This window comes from Diabrotica virgifera, chromosome 1 (genome assembly GCF_917563875.1).
Source record: "Diabrotica virgifera virgifera chromosome 1, PGI_DIABVI_V3a".
Classification (NCBI taxonomy): Eukaryota; Metazoa; Arthropoda; class Insecta; order Coleoptera; family Chrysomelidae; genus Diabrotica; species Diabrotica virgifera.
This window is the reverse complement of record NC_065443.1, coordinates 313372303-313393683: the sequence shown is the minus strand read 5'-3', so window position 1 is coordinate 313393683 and position 21381 is coordinate 313372303. Positions and strand designations below refer to the sequence as shown.

The following is a 21381-nucleotide window of genomic DNA, read 5'->3' as shown; positions in this document are numbered from 1 at the left end:
CGCTAAATGCGAAAATTATTATTTTATTACAAAAATACTAACAGTCCTCTAGTACCTAATCCTAATCAAGAAATACCGTCTGTAATTGTAATTGTAAGGAAAATAGAATATTAAAAAAGATATATATTACATTTTACAATTTACTGCAGCTTTCAGTAATTCTTACTTCTTACTGATTACATACACATAGTCATCTGTACGTCAGACGTCAACAGTCAACTTCAAAATTACAATTTATAGTTATAAACAAAAATGGCACGTCAGCAACAAGACGTGGACGAACTTTTCGAAATAAAAAATTATTTTTACATTGGAAATTACCAACAATGCATAAACGAGGCACAAAAACTCAGAAAGGTAAACATTCTATATTTTTTTCTCAACATATATTTGCCTAACATAACCTTTTTTAGCCGTCAACGCCCGAAGTAGCAGTCCAAAGAGACTTCTACACCTACCGGTCCTATATGGCCCAAAATAAATTCCTAGTAGTATTAGACGAAATCCACGGGGCATCTCCCCCAGAAATCCAACCCCTGAAATACCTCGCTGACTACTTAGCAGGCAAAATCAAGAAGGATTCTGTGGTGGCTCAAGTGGAGCAACAAGTCCAAGCAAATGCTAACAATGATACTCTAATTTTGGTAGCAGCTACTATTTATGTTAACGAAGGCAATCTTGATGCTGCGTATAAAGTTTTGCACGCTACAGAAAGCCTCGAAGCAATGGCCTTTATTATAGATATACTTTTGAAATTGGATAGAGTAGATTTGGCAAGGAAGAAGCTGAAAGAGATGCAAGATAAGGACGATGATGCAACTTTAACACAACTGGCTCAAGCTTGGATTAATGTATCCACTGTAAGTATGTTTATTATTCAATTGATAGTACTTCTTAACACATTCACGGATACATCTTCATCTTCACACAGTAATGTCCCTTTATAAGTGTCTGCATTTGCAGATGTGTCCGTGAATGTGTTCATGCCTGTCTATCCCTGTCTAATGTTTGATCTTTGCCTTGTCCAATCTGTTCCAACTCTGAATCAAATAAAAACAAAAACTGCCTATATCTTTTTCATCTTTACTCAGATTTGAGTACCTGAAACTGTTTTTCGGTCCTTTTCCTAGACGAAAAGAAGGTAAATACGTGGCCAAAGTGTCCTTTATTTGCTTTCTTCTATATTCATCGTCTCTTGTGCTTATACAGTACATAAATCGTTCAGCTGGACATAGGGAACATACATTGTATATATTTAGATACCTAAATACATACATTGTATTATATTGAGATAATTGTGGCAACTGAGCTCTCTCGATGACAATATGGTTGTTAGAATTAAGGGGAATTAACCTCAAAATTGACAACTCATTTCGTCTGACACAAATAAACGTCAAAATATGACAATGTAGTAGCTAAATATTTTTGGCCTTACGGAATGGGAAAACTGTTTAGTTTTGAAATTAGTTTTTAAATAAAAAATATTTTAAAAATTAAAGTAAAATTATTAACTCATTCATTAATCATAAATTTTGTTTTTGATTTATTTATGGACCGCCTTGCTTCAAAACACTCATTATATTCGTTCTAACAGCTCTATTGCACCAAAAAATCGTACTCGAAGAAGCTTCAACTAACACAGGTTAGCACAGTTGCCACAATCCTCTCAATGTATAGTCCCTATGTCCAGCCGAACGAGTTACATACTGTATATTGTAAAAGCCGGAGATGCAGGATGCAGCCAGAAAGCAGTTTCTTAACGAAAAGTCTTGGATTTAAAATATTGTTTATTTTTATTTCAATTATACTAATTGTATAAAAGTAGCAAACTTTGTATCTAGGGCTTTTCGTCTTCCTTGTATTATGAGAGATATCGCTGTTTTGCGTCTCAAAAGGTGGAAACATTGCATTGCGATGTTTTCCCTTAAATAGGCAGGATTGTTGATATTTGTTTCAGAGTTGTGACTGCATAGCTTCACTGAGGATGCATAGATGCTGAAATAGCTATAAGGAGATGGTGGTCCAACTCTGAATCAAATAAAAACAAAAACTGCCTTTATCTCTATCTTAGTCATATTAGTTTTATTGACTGTGTTTACAAAATTATATTTCTTCACATGTTTGTTCTACAGATTCTGAGTTTTTCTAATTTGCTTGTTTACAAAACAAACAAAACTGGAAACATCACTGCAAAACACCTGACAGACAGAATACCTGGCAGACCACAGACAGAAAGAAGAACATTAACACTACACTACAGCAGGACACAACAGTTATATGAAAAAATATGGAATGAAGAACAATTCCAAATGAATGGTCAAAAACAATAATATCTTCCAGTCACAAAAAAGGCAAATGCACAATTTAAAAACTGGAAGATATAATTGGTGAATACCAGGCAGGTTTTAGACAAAGAAGAAACACAACAGAATATATTTTCTTGCTGAAAGAGATACTTACCAAAGGAAAATTATCAATGTCAAAAACTGACCATGATATAATTCATAGACTAACACGTTTACTACCAAGAGGGTATTTAAGTTTCGTCTTAATATACCATATCTATTTAAATTGCCATTACATGCAGTGCGATCCCTGGCTCACCAGGAGATACTGGTCTGTGCAAAAATCGATGGGCTCATGTTGAGTCAGTTGGTAGAGAATATGTTAAACAAGCATTTGATAAAGTAAAATGGAAGCAACTGTATAAATCACTTAAAGAACTATAAAAAAGAAGTATAATTATTAGAATTATTATACAACAAACACTATGAAGCAGAGAAAATCACATAAAATTACAAACAACTAAAGAAATATCAGATAATTTTCTAGTAGGTAAATGAATGAGTAACATAAGGCGACCTACTTTCATCTATTCTGTTTGGTCCGCTTTTCTTCTACAGTGGAACCTCGATTATCCGTCTCTCTATTAACCGTCACCTCTGTTAACCGTCAGGGTCCATACATAAGTTATTATGACCACATAAGTAAAAATTTAGTCATCAATTCATTTTGTTTGAGTATTTCTTTATGTTAATCAGGGCTCTGGATTCAATCTCAATTTAAATAGGTAATGATAAAAATTGATACCATGCTTTTAGAGTTCTATTTTTGGAATCGTAAGCCAAAAATAAAAACGCACAGCACAATAATTACAGTTAATATATGCGTGTCACCATAATTTAGTTAATGTTCTGTTAACCGTCTTTTCGATTATCCGTCATACCCTTGGTCCGGTGCCCTGACGGATAATCGAGGTTCCACTGTATTTCCAGAGATGGAAAATATTTGGAACAAGCTGAAAATGTTAGCATTATCATAATGAAAACTTTGTTTATGTACGTATTTTAATTCATAATATGGAAAATTGCTATTATGGAAAATTGCTATTATGAAAAGTTGTTTAGAATTAAAAATTATGTTTTAATGTGCAATTATATCATTCTAATTTTAATGTTGTGATCTATAAAGGTATTTTACTCCTGATCGAAATTCATATTTTTTATATACCTTGTATAAAATTAATAAAATCTGATATATGATGGTTGCATCATACATCTTAGACCATGAAGAATAACTTTTCTTCGCCAAATTAAAAATAAAAGAGTTATAAATGAAAATGTTGTTGGTATCCATAATTTGAGAAAAATCTTCAAATATTTTTTCCATTAGAAGGATGTAATTGCACATATCAGACTATAGTTTTTTATTCCAAACATTTCATATAGTTGATTCTCTAAACTCAGACACAACTTGCTAGTGATTTTAGTCAGTAATTTTGCCAATTTGGCAAAAAAAATAATTGCTAAATAGTTAATAATTACTAAATAATTAGTAATTTTGCCAATTTTGGCAAAATTTGCAAAAAACTAAAAAATTACCTACTAAAATCACTAGCCAGTTGTGTCTGAGTTTAGCGAACTGACTATAATAACAATTTTCATTTCATAACAAATGAAACAGTCCATTTATCATTAAATGGGAGGCCGTATACTCGTATAAACCTTTTTAAAGTTTTTAATAAATTATTGCTTTCAAAATTACTCAAATTGTATTTTTGAACATCTTATTTATTTTATTTTATAATAATTAAATTCACTATCAAATGACATTGATATTTTATTAATACTTCATTTAAAATTTAGTTTCACATTCACGAAGTGTCAAACTCAAATGTAAATAACCTATGCTTTGCTTAACAAATTCAGATTAAAAAACTAGCCTACTTACTAGCAACGATTTCAGCTGACGCATGACAGTTAGTGTGTCGGCAGAAAATAAAATGATTGTGAAGTCACATTTTAGATTTTGAGGTCGATTATCTCGAAGACGGTTAGAGATATCGAAATGCCATTTTCAGATTTGGATTCAGAAGACAAAACTACATAAGAAACTATCGATAAATCCGCTCTAAGTATTGCAGAAGAAATGACGTTTTCAGATTTGGATTCAGAAGACAAAACTACATAAGAAACTATCGATAAATCTGCTCTAACGAAAAGTTTTCGTTGATAAAAAGAAAGCAACTGTATAAATCACTTGAAGAACTATAAAAAAGCAGGATAATTATTAGAATTATTATACAACTAACACTATGAACCACAGAAAATCATATAAAATTATAAACAAATACTCAATGAAATATCAGATAATTTTCTATTAAATGAAAGAGTAACATAAGGCAACCTACTTTCACCTATTCTATTTGGTCCCATCTTCTATTTCCAGAGATGGAAAATATTTGGAAAAATGGAGAACTGGGTTTGGATCAGGACAAATGAACATCTGAGGGAGTTATATGAAGAGCACAATATTACTAGGGGTAATATAGTGTGACCAACTCCAATTCAGTCGAATCCGGGACAAGTCTGAAAAAAATACCTGAAATCCAGGACTTTTCAATGAAAATCGGGCCATTTTTTTTTCAGAAGACGATAATTAAAATACAGAAATAAAAAAAAGTCCACCGTTTTAGTTTTTATAGAACTATAATACCACGATATAAAATGCATGCGTATTGGATGTGATATTAGTATTACACTCTAGAAAATTGTCGACTTTTTTTCATCCAACCAATTCAATTTGATGTGAATTCTTAGAAGACTAACGTTTTCAAAATAGAACTTTACCAATACGTTGAAAATTCGGATAGCCCGGAAGCCTTGTCCGGGACACAACTTCGTAATTCGGAAAATGCTACTGTCAAGTATAGTAGATGGATGTCAGAGAAGAGGTTGAAAGGAATGAGAATGGTCAACCAAGCCATGTGCTAGACAAGCTATTTATTATATACAATTTCTTGTTTAATTTCTTTTTAATATGAATTTTTTTTAATCTATTAAATATTATTAATTCAATCATTTAACATTTACTTTTACTGTTTATTTTAGGGTGGAGATAAACTCCAGGACGCCTACTATATTTACCAAGAACTTGTAGACAAATATGGATCCACTCCATTGTTGCTAAACGGACAAGCAGTGACTTTCATTGGCCAAGCCAAATATGAGGAAGCCGAAGCAGCTCTTCAAGAAGCACTTGATAAGGATGCCAACTATCCTGATACACTTGTTAACATGATCACCCTTCAGAGACATATGGCCAAAGCACCTGAGGTATGTTTTTTTCAGTGACTCTTTACAGATTAAAGATTTGTAGTAGATTTAAATTATCGAAGTGTTTTTTGAAGGTGTTGTGTTATTGATTTTTGGTAGTTTCTATAAATTTTGGCCAGTTTTTCAGTTGTTAACCTAGAGTGAGTTCCTAGGACAACTGGACGATAGTTCATTAGATCATTACTTTCTTAATAGCTAAATTTGCGATTATCTCTTATATCTTCTTTTTTTTCTCTTGTGTTATCTGTTTTAAAGTAAACACACTGTTCCACACACTTCCTTAGCATCCATATTGCATCCAATAATAGATCCTTATACTTGTTCCATAGTTTGTTTATATCATTATTGTCTTCTGTTTCTTTTATTGCTCTAAATTCTTCGTCTACTTTTCTCTCAATATTTTTGCTATTTCTTTGTTTCTTAGCTTATACCTACGTTTTTGTCGTGTCTTTTTCAATTGGGTTTTCCTTTTCTGTACTAGACTTTTCCTTCTTTTTTATTTTTTCTTGTATCTTAGTTACTACCATGTAATGGTCGCTACCTATTTCGGGTTCTCTGTGTACTTTTGTATCAATTACCTTTCTTCTATCATTTGTTTCAATTAGTATATAGTCAATTATGGATCTTTTCAGTGTATCTGTTTTTCTAGTCTTTCTTGTATCATACAACCTACACCTGCAGCTGCTCTTTCATCTTCTGATACTCCACTATAATATATTAAGTTATGATTATTTTCAATTCTTACTATTCCTTGGCCTTTTTTCTTGCTATCTGATATTGCTAGTAGTATATTTAATGTGCTGCCTCAAACTCTTCTTTACTAGTTCTGTTTCTTTACCATTTATGCTCTTTATGTTCCACACTCAATTTTCTAAATGATTTGTATCTGCTCTCATAGCCAGGGTTTTGGCCAGGGATCTTATTGTTTTCTTACTCTTCATAAAGGGAGATGTAGAATCTCTTTCTTCCCTTTTTTCATAATCTGACATATTCGCTTTGCTCCTATAGGAGAAATAGCTTCTATCAACCCTGTCAAAGTTATTCTTATGATAAGTGTTTATATTTCTTGTATTTGAACAGTCTAAATCAGCTTTTCTTATAAGCCATGAAATGTGATAATAATATTGTTTTATTTTTTTTAGATTGCTAATAGATATCTGTCTCAGTTGAAGGATGCAAATCCTGATCATCCATACATTCGTGATCTGAAGATAAAAGAAAATGATTTTCACAGGATTTGCCAGCAATATTCCCCTTCAGTTTCTACCATTCCAGCTTGATTGTATTATTTTGTATAGAATTATTAATAAATATTTAATAAATGTAAATTTCAGATAACAGAGTATTTTTATTTCTAAATCTATCCGCTATTTTAAAAGAAAGGCAGATAAAATATGTAAATTTGAAGTGTGTAAAATGTTTTATTTGCAACTAAACATTCTTGTCATCATCTCTCCCACATCAACCACTTTAAAGATGTTTTTTTGAAGACGAAAGCTGATAATTTATTGAATAGTCTACATGACATATATTATTTTGGGCTCAGTCCCCTTTTTAAACCCTCAATTATATTGACTTAACAATGGTCTTCCACAAGGTTCTGTCCTTGCTCCTTTACTTTTCAGCCTCTATATTGCTGACATGCCTGAAACCTAATCTTAGAAGTTTGGATATGCTGACGACTGGACCCTTGCAACAAGCCACCAATCTTTAGAAACTACAGAAATCACTCTCACGAATGACATCCATCCTCAGCGAATACCTTAAGAAATGGAGACTACAGCCAAGTACTACAAAAACTGAAGTATCAGCTTTTCATCTCAACAACAAGCTGGCAAACAGAGAATTGCGAGTGTATTTTAATAACAAACTGTTAAAACACAATAAATACCCGAAATACCTTGGGGTTATTCTAGACAGAACGCTCACATTCAGAGAACACCTGACGAAAACAGCAGCAAAATTGAAAATACGCAACAATATAGGTAATACCGAAACTCTGCGGCACTACATGGGGGTCCACAGCATCAACATTAACATCCTCTGCTCTTGGCCTGATATATCCGGTGGCAGAATATTGTGCTCCAGTGTGGCTAAATAGCAGGCATACCCACCTGGTCGACACCCAACTAAACCGTGCTATGCGTATGATAACAGGCACAATTAAGCCCACCCCTACAATGTAGCTACCTACCCTTAGTAATATAGCACCACCCAACCTACGCCGCGAACATGCATTGGTTAAAGAATATAACAAAATAATGGACAGTCGCCAGCTTCTAGTCCACAACGACATCCCCGATATTCTTGGAAACCGTCTCCGATCCATGTTACCCCCTCTACAATCTGCTCAAGCGCTGCAGCAATCCAACTTTGACTTAAATACCCGATGGAGACAAGATTGGGAAAGTAGGACAGATCCGCATTACCATAGTCTACCGGACATCATAGGGAAACCTGGCGAATTTGCACGTCCCCGTAAGATTTGGGCAGCCCTTAATCGAATTCGAACAAACTGGAAGATGCGCCGACTCCCTCTACAGATGGGGTAAACTCCCCTCGCCTTTTTGTGACTGCGGCGCTGCAAGACAGACGATCAGTCACATTGTTCAGGACTACCCACGCAGAGGTTACACAGGCGACCCTATAGACTTTGTAATGGCAACCGAAGGGTCAATCGAATATATAAAAAAATTGGACATCTGTGATGCATTGTATAATGCACAAATCTAAATATATTCTGTGATGTACTTAAACCATACCCTAAATAAAATAAAATTATTGAGAAATACAAAGACTACAAAAACAATTATATGCCCAGTTTGCCCAGGTCCTGGTATATGGTTCAGAGACATGGACTCTAACAAAAAGTAATGAAAACATGTTAGGATGTTTTGAAAGAGAAAGTACTGGCGAATATAATGGAACGGTGAATGACAATGGAGTATGGAGAAGACGATACAACTTCGAATATACCAGGAATCAGATATTGTAAAATACATTAAGGTAGGACATCTGAGGTGGGTAAGGCATGTAATGAAGATGGTACAAACTAACCCAGTCAAAGACGCACCTTGATATACCCATTGGTCAGAGAACAAGATGAAAACCCAGAACAAGGTTTCTGGATATCATGGATGAAGATGAGAACTATAAGAATACATGCTTAACTTAGACGGAGGTTAGGACTACGTGTGAGTTCAGTCGAACCCGCTTATTAGAGTACCGGTTATAGGAATATCCCGGTTTATGGAATATAAATTCGAGGTCCCAAAACGTTTCCATTTACTCCTTAATAAATTTATCCGTTTATTGGAATACGTATTAATAAAACAATACCGCTTATTAGAATAGGTATTTTTCAGATCAAGAATAAATTTTTACCTACAATTTCGAATTTCCTAAAAATTTAAATTATCTCTTGTATTATGGTTTCTCGCCAAGGGCTTCAAAGGCCTGTTATACAGTGCTGTTTGATTTATATTATTTGGGTTTGTCAGAGAGGTAATAAATATTTTATTGCGTTGTTATGAGTACCAATTCAATCGTTTACCGACAAATTCAGTTGTAAAATAATTTCCTTTGTCTACAAACAATACACATTGCCATTCACTTGCATGTCATAAAATTTTTAAGAAACAGTTCGCCCATCCTAATCCCTTGTAAAGTTATAAAACGTTTTCGGGGGATGGCCAAACCATTGTAAATTTTTCTAATTTTTATAATTCAGGGCAACAAAAGTGACTAGTGACTAGTATTTTATGTAACAAAAAAACAAGCTACAATTTCCGATTATTTTTCAAGACTAAATAAGTAATTTTCTTATTAAGTACCTACGTTATGTATTTTAATACATTTTAATACATATTGCATACATTTCATAATAATTACTGTAGAGTAAAAAGACCTAACCATATACATATACATATTAACATAGCATGTACTATTATTACGTATATTCGGTACACTTATTACGGCTAGCCACCAATGATCGGTTATTAGAATATCCCGGATATAAGAATATTTTTGCTTGGCACGAAGGCTATTCCAATAGGCGGGCTCGACTGTACTAGGCTCCTCAATCCATAGCCTTGAGTAGGCTAGGACTCATACAGGGTAGTATTACCAGAGGAAATTAAAACAAACTTTATTATCATTTGGTATATTGCAGATTTTTTATTGAGTATTTTATTGCTTTTTTATTTTTTCTGCCAAAGATTGCGCTCTATATACTATAGCACTACACAATGTTATAAAAACAGCAGAGATGGTATACACACTATGCATACCCACAAACTGCATAGCTAGACTACTAATGATAGGACACAAGAGATCCGACAAACTTTGTATACTGTCGAAACAACCCAACACCACAGCTTTTTCATCAGAGCCAATCTTTTGCAGCAGCAGCTCCATTGTAGTATTATCAGTTTGTACTCTACTACAGGAAATAATCAGGATAAAAGAAACGTATACCCAGAGATTAGAAGTTCCACTTAGTATACTATTTGCAGCTGCCAACAACAGGCTGCTATGAAAGATCCTTCTATAGCCAATATCTCCAATGTAGTACTTTTTATTAATTTTCAGCAAGGCGATATTTGATAAGACAGTGACGATGCACATAACTGTGAACATATACGCTATGTTTTTCTGTTTTATCCCTATGCTGTTGAAGATTAGCACCATATTCATATCGGGTATACCATAACTGATCGCTGTTAAAGCTTTAAGAAGGAAGATATGAGAGTATGTTGTAGATGTAGAGTAGGTTTTGAGGTTTTTGAGTGCTGTAGTAATTTCTTCAAGTACTGGTTTTGAAAGCTCTGATTCTTCTTTTTTGTTCGGTTGAATTACGGGTAAAAGTTTCACAAATCCTAGAAAAAGAAAACAAAATTAATTTTGCAATATTGAATTAATATTATTGTTTTATGATATTTATGCAAACTTGTCTGGAACACTAGACATAAAGCACAAAGGAAATATTCATCAATAGACTTAGAAGAAACTGATAGCAAATAAAGAACAATCAAAGAAGCTGCTATAATTTTTATTAAATGAAATAAATTAGTCAGCAAATTCTCTAGTTGAACGTAGTAGGATAGCGTTTCTAAGATAAGTACGAATTTAATGTCGATATAAAGATCAATAGGAATAGATCAATGGGCAGCTAAGACGAGACGAAAAACGAATACCTACGGTTTTAAAACATGGTGCAAAAAGTCTGACCTGTTGTAAAAGTAGGCTAGTGGAACTGATATGGAAACAGGTATACCAGTTTTATAAAACTACAAAAAGACTGGAACGTAGGTATAATGTACCTATTCATATGAAAGAAGATCAAATAATTTGTGATAACTGTAGAGAAATTACCCTCCTAAACGTGATATACAAAATATTGGCCTAAATTCTTTACAATCGATTATCGGGATATTGTGAAAACATAATAGACCAATACGAGTGTGGGTTTCGCAAAGAAAAATCAAACATAAACTTAGATGGATGGGGTGAGGAGAATAGGCAGACCCAGATCACGATTTAAGGACCAGTAGTGGAAGCACGCCAAATAGAATTCTATTTTAGTGACGTCACGTTGCCTAGCAACCGTCGATTCTCCCATTATGAAATTCTATTTTGTGACGTCAGAAAAATAGAATTATATTTGGCGTGCTCTGGGCCCAGGTGGAAGACGACTTAAGATTGTTACGAGTACGAAATTGGAAAACCAAGGTGAAGGATGAGAAGGAATGAAAGCTGATCCTAGAATAGGTTACTATGGGTTGTAGAGCCAACCATCAATAATGATGGAGATCAATAGAACTTAGAGCTACCAAGCGTAGTTTATCAAACGTATTTATACTCACCTAAGATTAAAATACTGTTTAGTATAATAATACTGTATAAGTAAGAGAATCCATTGGATAATTCCATAAGATGCCCTGAAAGTAAAGCTGCTCCCACTCCAATCAAAGCACCGATTATACCCAGCCTACTGACATGTTCTGCTTGGTGTTCGGCATCTAGTTGTGTAATAATGGTGCGCAGGATTATTTGACTAGGGCTTCCAATTGCTGAGAAGAAAAAAGATCACTGTTTGAAAAATGTGGGTACCAATTATTTCAATTGAATATATGTAGACGTTATTGACTCGACTCTTAGAAATATATTATAGTGTACCACTGGTAACACAAAAAACGTTTTGCGTTTTCCGAATAAGTCGGATTATAGAGGCTGCCTAAGACAATCTATAGTCAGGAATTTTTTGCAAAGAAAGTATACTACACTCTATTTGAATACAGAATCATATCATCATCGTCTTCTCAAGGTGCAGAAATTTATGAAGGCTCAAAAAAGCATTTCTGGCTTGTTCTACGCATGCTCTTTACTTCAATCTCAGGGTCACAACCCTCGTTCAGCAGAAAACACAAGTATTTAAACTGCCTGACTTGTTCGATTTCTTCTCCAGCTACATATACTTTTGATACGATGCTAATTTCGGTAAGTATTCTTGACCACCTTTAGGCATCGTCTAGGTGTTGATAAAATTGCTTTAGTTCTTCTTTTGGCTTGTTTGCTGTAGGGGCGCAGGCTTATATAATATTTGTAATAAGTTTTCCAAGCAACTAAATTAGTATGACTCTTTCTGAGGCGAACAGTTATAACAATTGTATATTACTATGTAAAACAGTGGTCTATGAATACTTTAGTACTTACATGCTATTATTCTGGCGAAAAATAAAAAGTATAGAGATCCACTTAAATAGGATAATATCGTACCAACCAATCCTCCAACCATACACCAGAATAAGAGTAGAGTGGGGCCTTTTTCGTCACTGAGTCGGCCCTAAAAATTTAAAAAATACAAGACTTTTTTAATATAGTTACAAGTATACCTAGCAAGAAACCAGATCAGACACAGATCTTCAAAACTATATGGTGGCGAAAAAGGAAGCGAAAGTAGCAGTAGCAAAAGCCAAAGCAGAAGCGTATTCAAACCTATACGATCAACTTGATAACAGGGAAGGCGAAACGAAGATATATAAAATAGCCAAACAGAGAGCAAAGAAAGCAAAAGATTTTAATCAGATTAGATGTATCCGAGATGAAAATAATTGTGTAAATACGTAGGATGTAAAAGACGTGAGTAGCGATAAATACGTTTATTGATATAGACGAACACAAGGATATATTTCAATCCCGGGAGAACCGCCGAACACTGTAACTGATAAATGATACGCGATTAGCTGAAGACTGAATGAGAACTCTCTTTCTAGGCCCAAGAGCCTAGTTTTATAGAAGCTTAAATTGGGTCATAGGTGACGCTAGTCCCCCGTGATTTGTATATCTAATTAAGGTAAATAATTCTACTTTTGTCAGCAGTTTCGTGACATTTCCAAATTATATTGTTGATAATTGACCAATTTGTATCTAAACTAATTAATCTACGTGCGTGAATATAAAATAAATAAATTCGTGCGGTCTACTGGGTGATAAAATAATTCTGTTCAATATCGAATATGAATTCTGAATATTTATTATTGGACATACTGCCCGCCGGAAGCTGTCCCAAGTATCAGTGTTCGAGGTTTACAAGTATAACATAAATATAAAATATAACAACCATATCTCCAATATGACAACATACATAATTTATTAATAAGTAGTTTAAGAATAATCAATATTTTTCCAACTGTTAACTTAGCTTTCACCGTCCGACTCTATATTTAGATCAAAATTGGGACTACTAGATGAAAAAGTGTTGAGGGGGATGTCGGCTTTGGAAGTCGACGGGGAGGCGTCTTTCCGGTTACGAGCTAAAGAAGTTACCTCGTGGTCGGGTGTCTGCCTAAGTGCTTTGCCTGAGCGACATTTTCGTATACCAGGACAGTATCTCCACAATATGAGCAGACCAATCACCACAATCGAAGTAATGACCCCGGTGGCCGTTAAATAAGTCCAATGTGACTCATGTATCTTTCGCCAGGGCGTATGCGCTACTTCTTGCTCCAGACTTTCTTCGTCCAATAGTATAGTACGGAATTCATCGCCTTGTGTGTTAATGTGTGTGGGTTGAATCGTATTTAACAGATGTCTTGGCATCGTCAGCAACTGCGCTACAGGAGTGATCGGAGTCTTCAGGTAGCTGGTTATCGCTGTCTCCACCCCGCTGCTAGTGGGGAGTAATGTAATGTTTTTCGTTTGGGCGATGCATCGGGGCGAGAGTTTCAGAAATGAGACTCGCTCCAGAACTCTTTCGTTCCGATTTCCATCACAGATAATGGACAGGTGTATCGGAATCGGTGTGATTATTAACCAAAGGTTGGGTGTACCCATCTTACTCCACTGAGCTTGATGTATTGCCCGGGTAACCACTGGACATGTGCTATTCTTAGATCGCTCATAAATTTCTTCCAGTATACAGTTTGGTTTGGTATCCATGTTCATTACGGCCGTTGGAGAGCACGCTATATATCTGTGCCCGTGCCAGCTGTAAGCATCTTGCTTTATCTTCTGCGGTCAATTCGAAGTAGTGGAGAGTGTTATAATCTACAATCAGTAGATTTCTTGGGGCGACAAACGAATGCAACACTGACCCCTCGACCTTAAGTGGTATCGCGGTGATCTTGAGCATGCTGTAATTATTTCTCCCTGTCACTATGAAGTAGCCGATGACCTTTATATACTTGTCGTCATGGCTGACCTCTGTTTCTATAATGGGTTGTCGTCGTATTTCCACTCCTTGTGGTAGTATCTTCCCCGCTCTTGGTTATTTGACCCGGCTTTATTATATCAACGAAATGGCCGTGGTTGTAGTGCAGGTTTAATATTCCCTCGTAAAATTGAATATATTCGTTTATGAACTCCGTAACTTGTAATGCTATGGTTTGTATTCGTAACGTGCTATATTCGGTTTCTAGTCTTAATGCTTTGTCTTCTACTTCATTGAGTCCTTTTGATATTTCTTGTAGGCCTGTGAATAGTGCTTTGTTAACTTGTTCATCTGTTCATTTATCCTCATCTCCGTGTGGTTTATTGACGTTATTGTCTCTAACATTATCTTTGCCTGATGCTGTGACCCCTTTATTAATTCTCTCTGGTTTTTGTCTAGTGTCTCAATGTCACTATAGGCTTCGTCGTTCACTCCAAATATGGAGGTTAATGTTGTGCCTAATATTCCTCTTTTTTCTCTTCCTTTTATTTCTACTGTCAACGCTTCACTTATTGACTCCGCCTTCCTTTGTCCTTCCTCTAACTTCCCTATTATCTCCTTACAATTTACGATTTTTGTCTCTAGGCACAGATCCCGTATGCCTTGTATCATACTTCCTATCAGTTGATGCTCCTTTTGAACTCTTCCTTTTTCGATTAGCACTTTTATTCGGAATGTTCCTCGATCTCTGTAAACCTCTCCAAGGTCTTCAGTAAATAACCCTGGTTCCGGATTATATATTTTATACAGTTCTGCATTCATGGGTTTCAATAGTGTTAAAAACATTATTGCGATTAATATTTTCTTCCTTCTTGATCCTGATGAATTCTTTGGTTTTTCCTGTTTCTCTTCTTCTAATTTTATCAGCTTATGTATAGGTCTTTTTGTTATTTTCCCGTTTGCCTTTCTCACTGACACTACTCTGGTTAATCCCTCCGCTCCAGGGTGTGTTTCTATTACCCTTGCTAGTGGCCATCTACCTGGAGGTGTATCCTCTTCCTTAATTATGACTATTTCTTCTTTTTTTATGTTTGGGTGTGTTTTATGCCATTTATTCCTTTGTTGTAACTGTTGCAGGTACTCTTGCCTCCAAATCTTCCAGAAATCCCTTTTTATTTTTTCCAATATTCGCCACCTTGCTGGCATCTTCAAGTACGTCGTGAGCTCTTCTTCCCGATTCGGTGATACAATTTCTTTCCCTATAAGGTGAAATTATAGTGATTTATTATTATATTATTAATTATTACTATAGTGAGCTGGTGTGATTGCTATTTTTCCTTCTGGGTCTTCTGATGATTCACATAATGGTCTCGAATTCATACAGGCTTCTATTTGTGTTAGCACCGTACTCAGTTCTTCATATGTCAGTACTGTTTCCCCTATGATTCTTTTCAGATGATATTTCATTATTCGCACGGCGCTTTCCCACAATCCTCCGAAGTGTGGCGCATATGCAGGTATGACGTGCCACTGGGTGCCTAGTGCAATTAATCCTTGTTTTATCTCGTCCTCTAGGTTTTGATTTTCTTTTTTTAGTAAGTTTGCCGTTCCTACGAATGTGGTTCCGTTATCACTGTAAATGTTGACGCACTGTCCTCTGCGTGCCGTAAATCTTTTGAACGCCGCAATAAATGCATCTGTAGACATATCACTTACTACCTCAAGATGTACTGCCTTTGTTGACAGACACACAAATACTGCAATGTATCCTTTATAACTCCTTTGTCCTCTGCCTTTCGTAGTACTTATTTTTATCGGCCCGGCGTAATCTATCCCTGTATTCGTGAAAGGATGACTCGGGTTCACTCTGTCCTCCGGCAGGTCTCCCATTAACTGTTGTGCTACTTGTCCTTTATACCTCCTACACTTTATACATTTAGTTAACTGACTTTTCACGGTTCTTCTTCCGTTTATTATCCAATATTTCCTCTTTATGTATTGTAATGTCTGTTGTAGTCCGCTATGTAGATTTTTTGTATGACTGTCCGATATAATTAACTTTGTTAATGCGCTGTCCTTAGGTAAAATTATAGGATGTTTTTCCGCGTACTCTAGCTTCGTGTGCCTTAGCCTTCCGGTGACTCTTAGAATCCCTTGTTTATCCAGGAACGGTACCAATGATGCTAATTTGTTTTTCCTGTCTAGTTGCTGTTTCTTTTCCAGTTTATTTATTTCTAGCTTGAAGTTGTTAATTTGTGTGAGTTTTATCACTTTTAACAATGTTTCCTCTAATTCTCGGACTGTAAGTTGTCCTTGAGTTTTGTCCTTCTTTCTGCAGTTGTTTGCAAATCTCATACAATATGATACCACTCTTCTCATTTTTTCTAAATTCGAGAATCTCTCGCATATGTCTTCCTTTATCGTTACCATGTGCGTCGTTACTTTCGTTTTGACTTCCTCCTCATTTGTTTCAGGTATATCCTCTGCCGGTAACCTCAGTGCTTTTTTACTCGTTAGCCAAGTTGGTCCCTTCCACCATAACTCTGCTTCTAATAACTCTGAAGCGGTACTTCCACGTGAGAGGATGTCCGCTGGGTTTTCTTTCGTATCCACTTTATGCCAATTTTCTGGCGCTATAACTCCTTTTATCTCCTCTACTCTGTTGGCGACGAACATTTTCCATCTTTTTGATGATCCCTTTATCCAAGCCAGGGTTATTGTTGAGTCCGACCATGCATATATTGCCATGTTCTCCCTGTTCAATGCTTGTAGGGTTTTCTTCATTAAATTTGCTAATAGTACCGCGGCACACAATTCCAATCTTGGTAATGTCGTTTTCCCTTTCAATGGTGCGACTTTAGATTTTGCTATCAATAGATTTGTTTTAATTTCCGGGTCTAATACCCTAGAATAAATAACCGCTCCATATCCTTTCAGAGACGCATCTGCGAATCCATGTAGTTCTACTCTGTTTGTTTTATTTAAATTGTTCCACCTGGATAATGTTATTCTCTCAAGATTTATTAATTGTGCCTGATATGCTTTCCACCGGCTTTGTTGCGCGCTAGTTAATTCTTTGTCCCAACTGGTCTTTTGCTCCCAAAGTTCTTGTATGAACATTTTCGCCTGAATTACTACTGGTGCTATCCATCCTAATGGGTCATATAGTTTTGCTACTTCTGACAGTATGTGTCTTTTCGTTATTTTCTTTGTCGTCGTTATTTCTATCTTGAATCTGATTGTATCTTCTTTGGGTGACCAATGTATTCCTAACGTCTTTCGTATTTCTTCTTGCTTGAATGCTTTTGAGTCTACATTCCTCATTTCTTCCGGTACGTTCTCCATTATTTTTTCTTCGTTGCTCAATCATTTTCTAAGTGCAAATCCACCTTTCTTAAAAATTTGTATTAGTTCCTTTTGGGCTGCTTCTGCCTCTTTTAACGTCTCCGCTCCTCCTAATATATCGTCTACATACATATTTTCTTTTATTATTTTCGCTGCTGTAGGGAAATTCCCTCCTTCATCCTCTTGTAACTGTTGTATTGTTCTTAATGCTAAAAATGGTGCTGCGGCCGTGCCGTATGTCACCGTCTTCAATTTATATTCTTGCACTGGATCCTTTGTGTTCTTTCTCCAGAGTATTTTTTGATACATTTGGTCTTCTTCTGCCATTCTGATCTGTCTAAACATTTTCTCCAGATCCGCTGAGTATGCTACCTTATGGGATCTCCATCTCAATAGTATATCTGTCAAATCCTGTTGTAATTTTGGCCCCGTGTGCATAATATCATTTAGGCTTACTGTTGATGAGCTTTTACTTGATGCATCAAACACGGCTCTTATTTTTGTTGTAGTGCTGTCCTCCTTTCTCACTGGATGATGAGGTAGGTAGTAACCTCCTCCCTGGACTTCCGCTATTGCCATATGACCTTGGTTTTCATAATCTTCCATGAATTGTCTGTAATTCGTTTCTAACTGTTTGTCTTTTGTGAACGTCCTTTCAAGTTGCATCAATCTGGCGAATGCCTGCTGCTTAGATTCTCCTAACTTTGTGACGTCTTCCTTAAACGGAATTCTCACTTCGTATCTACCTTCTTCATTTCTTTTTACTGTCTGACGATACATTTCTTCACATTCTTGCTCTTCTACTGATAAACTTGTTTCTTGATTCACTTCTTCTAATTCCCAGAATTTCTTTATTTGTATGTCCATTTCTTGTCTGGATATCATACAGCATACTTTTGCTTTAGTAGTCTCCCTTTCTTTCGCTATCCCCGAAATTATCCATCCTAGTTTGGTGTTTTGACTTAGTAGTCCATTACTTCTTCTGTGCATCCCTTCTGTCAATATGTAACTATATTCTTTTACTCCTAGCAATAAGTCTATTTTTCCTACCCTGTAGTATCTTGGGTCTGCCAGTAGCACATTCTTCTCGTTGTAATCCTGTAGGACTATGTCCTGTTCCGGTAAATCCCTTGTTATTTTCGGTAGTACCAGTGCCTCTATTTCCATCTCGAAGTCACTTTGGTAATGATTTCCGATCAATAGTTTCATACTCCAGTTGGCTGTCTTTTCCCCTGACGAGCCTATTCCGGATATGGTCGCCTGTATTGGCTGCCTTTTTGTTCCTAGCGCCGTCGCCGCTTGTTCCGTTATAAATGCACATTGTGATCCTTGGTCGATCAATGCTCTCATTATGTGAGGCTCTCCATTCGCATCCCTTACGCGTACCACTGCTGTGGCTAGTAATGCTTCACCTTCCTTATGGCTTGCACAGTTAACTGAGTTCTGTCCTCTTTGCTGTGTGTTGTTGTTTCTTTGCCCATTGTTCCCTTGCGTATTGTCTCGTCTTCCGTTATTTTGTTCTCTGGCGTTGTTGGAATAATTATTTCCTCCTCTGTACCTGTCCGATTGGTACCCGTTTCTTCTACTGTTTGATTCTCTTCCATTTCTTTCCTGTATTTGTTCTCCTCTTGTTTCATTTGTGTTTCTTCTGTTGCCTGTGTTTCCTGTTTCATAATGCAACGTTTGGTGGTGGTCTCCGCCACAGTGTTTGCACCTAACCTGTGAAAAGCATTGTTTCTCCTTCTTATGTGCTAGACAATTCGCACACCATTCTTTTTCTCGTATTATCCTGTTCCGGTCTTTTACCTTGAGTTCCAGAAATTCTCTGCAGTATGCTACTCCGTGATCTCCGTTGCATATCACGCAACCCATTCTTGTTTTCTTACCCGTTCCTCCTTGTTTCTCTTGTCTCTTTTCTGACTCCAGCAGTTCCAGTGTTTGGAATCGTCGCTGTAGAAACGTTTGTGTTGACTTGAACGTCGGTATCTGTCTACTGTCTCCGCTGTGGTTTTCGTATAGTCTCCTTGTCTCATTGTCCCATTTTGTTATGCTAATTCGCGCTATCAATGGGCTCCACGCTTCCGTGTCTGTTCCCAACCCTCCTATGGCTTCCAGGCACTCATGGAAGGTGTCATGTAGTGATTTCAGTGCTCTAGCGGAAGAATCCTTTACTTCCTGTGCTAGTAACATCCTGTCTATTAGTTTAAACAGTATCATCCTCGGATTCTCATATCTTTCCTTTAACATGTTCCATGCCACTTCGTAGTTGGCTTCGGATATGTGCAAGTGTTGTATCATCCTGTGGGCTTCCCCTCTTACTTGTGTTTTGAGGTACTGCATCTTCTCTGCTCTCGACAACTGTTGGTTTTCATGTATTACCTTTGTAAACAGATCGTGGAAAGTTCTCCACGTTTCATATCTTCCTTCATACACAGGGATTTTTACCTGCGGTAATGTTACTCCCTCTCTTCTCTGTGTGCTGTCTGGTCGTTGCATTGCAGGCCGCATTTTCTTTATCGTTTCCCTGACCTTCCTCCTTAGCTGATCTATCCTCTCTACTTCGTCACTGTCTATAACGTCTAGCTCATCATTTACTGTTGCTTCTATGATGAGTGTGTTTATTTTCTCCATGTGTTCTTTCAATTCTGCTTGCAGTTCTTCATCGTACTGCAACTCCTGTTCATATTCTTGTAATAATTCCTCGATTTTTTGTTTTCTTATTTGTATCTCCTTTCCTTTTGTTGTCTTTCCTCTTTTCAATATTCTTCCATATTCTTCCAATAGGGTTTTTCCCTCAATATATGTCTTAAAAACCTGCTCGTAGTATTTTGTTTCGAAGTACTTGTCTTTCGTTACTCCGCTATCTAATAATTTCTCGTGGTTATGCTCAAACCTTGTCCAATAATCCTCTAATCTATCCTGACGCTCTTTAATGTATTGTTGATTCTTGCGAGATCCAGGGTCTCTCTTAAGAGACGACACCTGTTTAGAAATCTCTCCTCCAAGCTCAGCTTGCTTGTTCTGTAACGCTTCCATGTTTAAATCCACTTACTTTCTATTTTATGCAGTAATAAATGTTTTTACCGTATTTTTTCGTAACTATTTATATTTTCAATTTACTGTGATTCACCTTTTGCTGAATCGTAAATAGTAATTCTGTAGACCTTGCTGAGGTTTGCTTATTTATCTGTAGGTCAGTGTTATATGTGGGTTAATGTCAATCAAAGTATTATGTTGCACAGTTATAAATAGAATAATAAGAATACAACCTCTGTATTACGATGAGTATTTAAAATAATGCGATTTAAAATTATGTAAATGAAATACCAAGCACTATGAAATTATTAGGGTATAATGTTTTTTCTTTATCAACTTGTAACATAAAGAAATAGGTAGGTAGTAAATATTTGTAGGGCTAACCGTTTATTATTATTATATAGTCAAAGTATAGTTAATATATAAGGCAAATATAGTTAGAATCAATAAATAAATATAGGCAAATATAGTTAACAAAAATAAAGAGTAAATAGTTAGTAAATATTTAAATTTATTTGAATGGCAACTATTGTATAGAATGCACTAAAATTTTTGTAAATATGTATAGGTCGAATAATTCGGTTTAAAATTGGAAAGAATATTGCGTTATACGATACGAAATAGTTGGAAAAATGTTAATTTGTTCAAAAACTTACGGTTTTTTTTTTTTTTTTATGTTTCTGGACTGGCTCTGCATGCGCACCTGGATATGCCCTCTGACCTGTAGTTTTCTTT

At 35.9% G+C, this 21381-nt stretch overlaps 2 protein-coding genes across 2 annotated transcripts in view; one reads left to right on the top strand and one right to left on the bottom strand.

Moving 5' to 3' along the window:
- The first annotated feature begins 189 nt into the window (after positions 1-189).
- On the top strand, positions 190-6953 carry LOC126886258 (coatomer subunit epsilon). The gene is made up of 4 exons (XM_050653129.1): positions 190-357; positions 414-860; positions 5391-5615; positions 6758-6953. The coding sequence occupies exons 1-4, from the start codon at positions 253-255 to the stop codon at positions 6893-6895; spliced, it is 915 nt and encodes a 304-aa protein (XP_050509086.1). The 5' UTR covers positions 190-252; the 3' UTR covers positions 6896-6953.
- Positions 6954-9761: 2808 nt separating this feature from the next.
- The window catches only part of LOC126886244 (uncharacterized), a 32660-nt gene continuing 21040 nt past the window's right edge, over positions 9762-21381 (bottom strand). The window contains exons 3-5 of the mRNA XM_050653112.1: positions 12330-12459; positions 11480-11686; positions 9762-10492 (exon numbers count right to left, since the gene is read on the bottom strand). Coding sequence (XP_050509069.1) covers positions 9804-10492; positions 11480-11686; positions 12330-12459 — 1026 coding nt within the window. The 3' untranslated portion in view covers positions 9762-9803. The remainder of the gene's footprint in view (positions 10493-11479; positions 11687-12329; positions 12460-21381) is intronic.

Excerpts from the sequence above, each read along its gene's own strand:
- LOC126886258 (XM_050653129.1), top strand. The coding sequence starts at position 253 with ATGGCACGTCAGCAACAAGACGTGGACGAACTTTTCGAAATAAAAAAT. Across the intron at positions 861-5,390 it reads CTTGGATTAATGTATCCACT|GGTGGAGATAAACTCCAGGA; the intron begins GTAAGTATGTTT and ends TGTTTATTTTAG. Across the intron at positions 5,616-6,757 it reads ATATGGCCAAAGCACCTGAG|ATTGCTAATAGATATCTGTC; the intron begins GTATGTTTTTTT and ends TATTTTTTTTAG.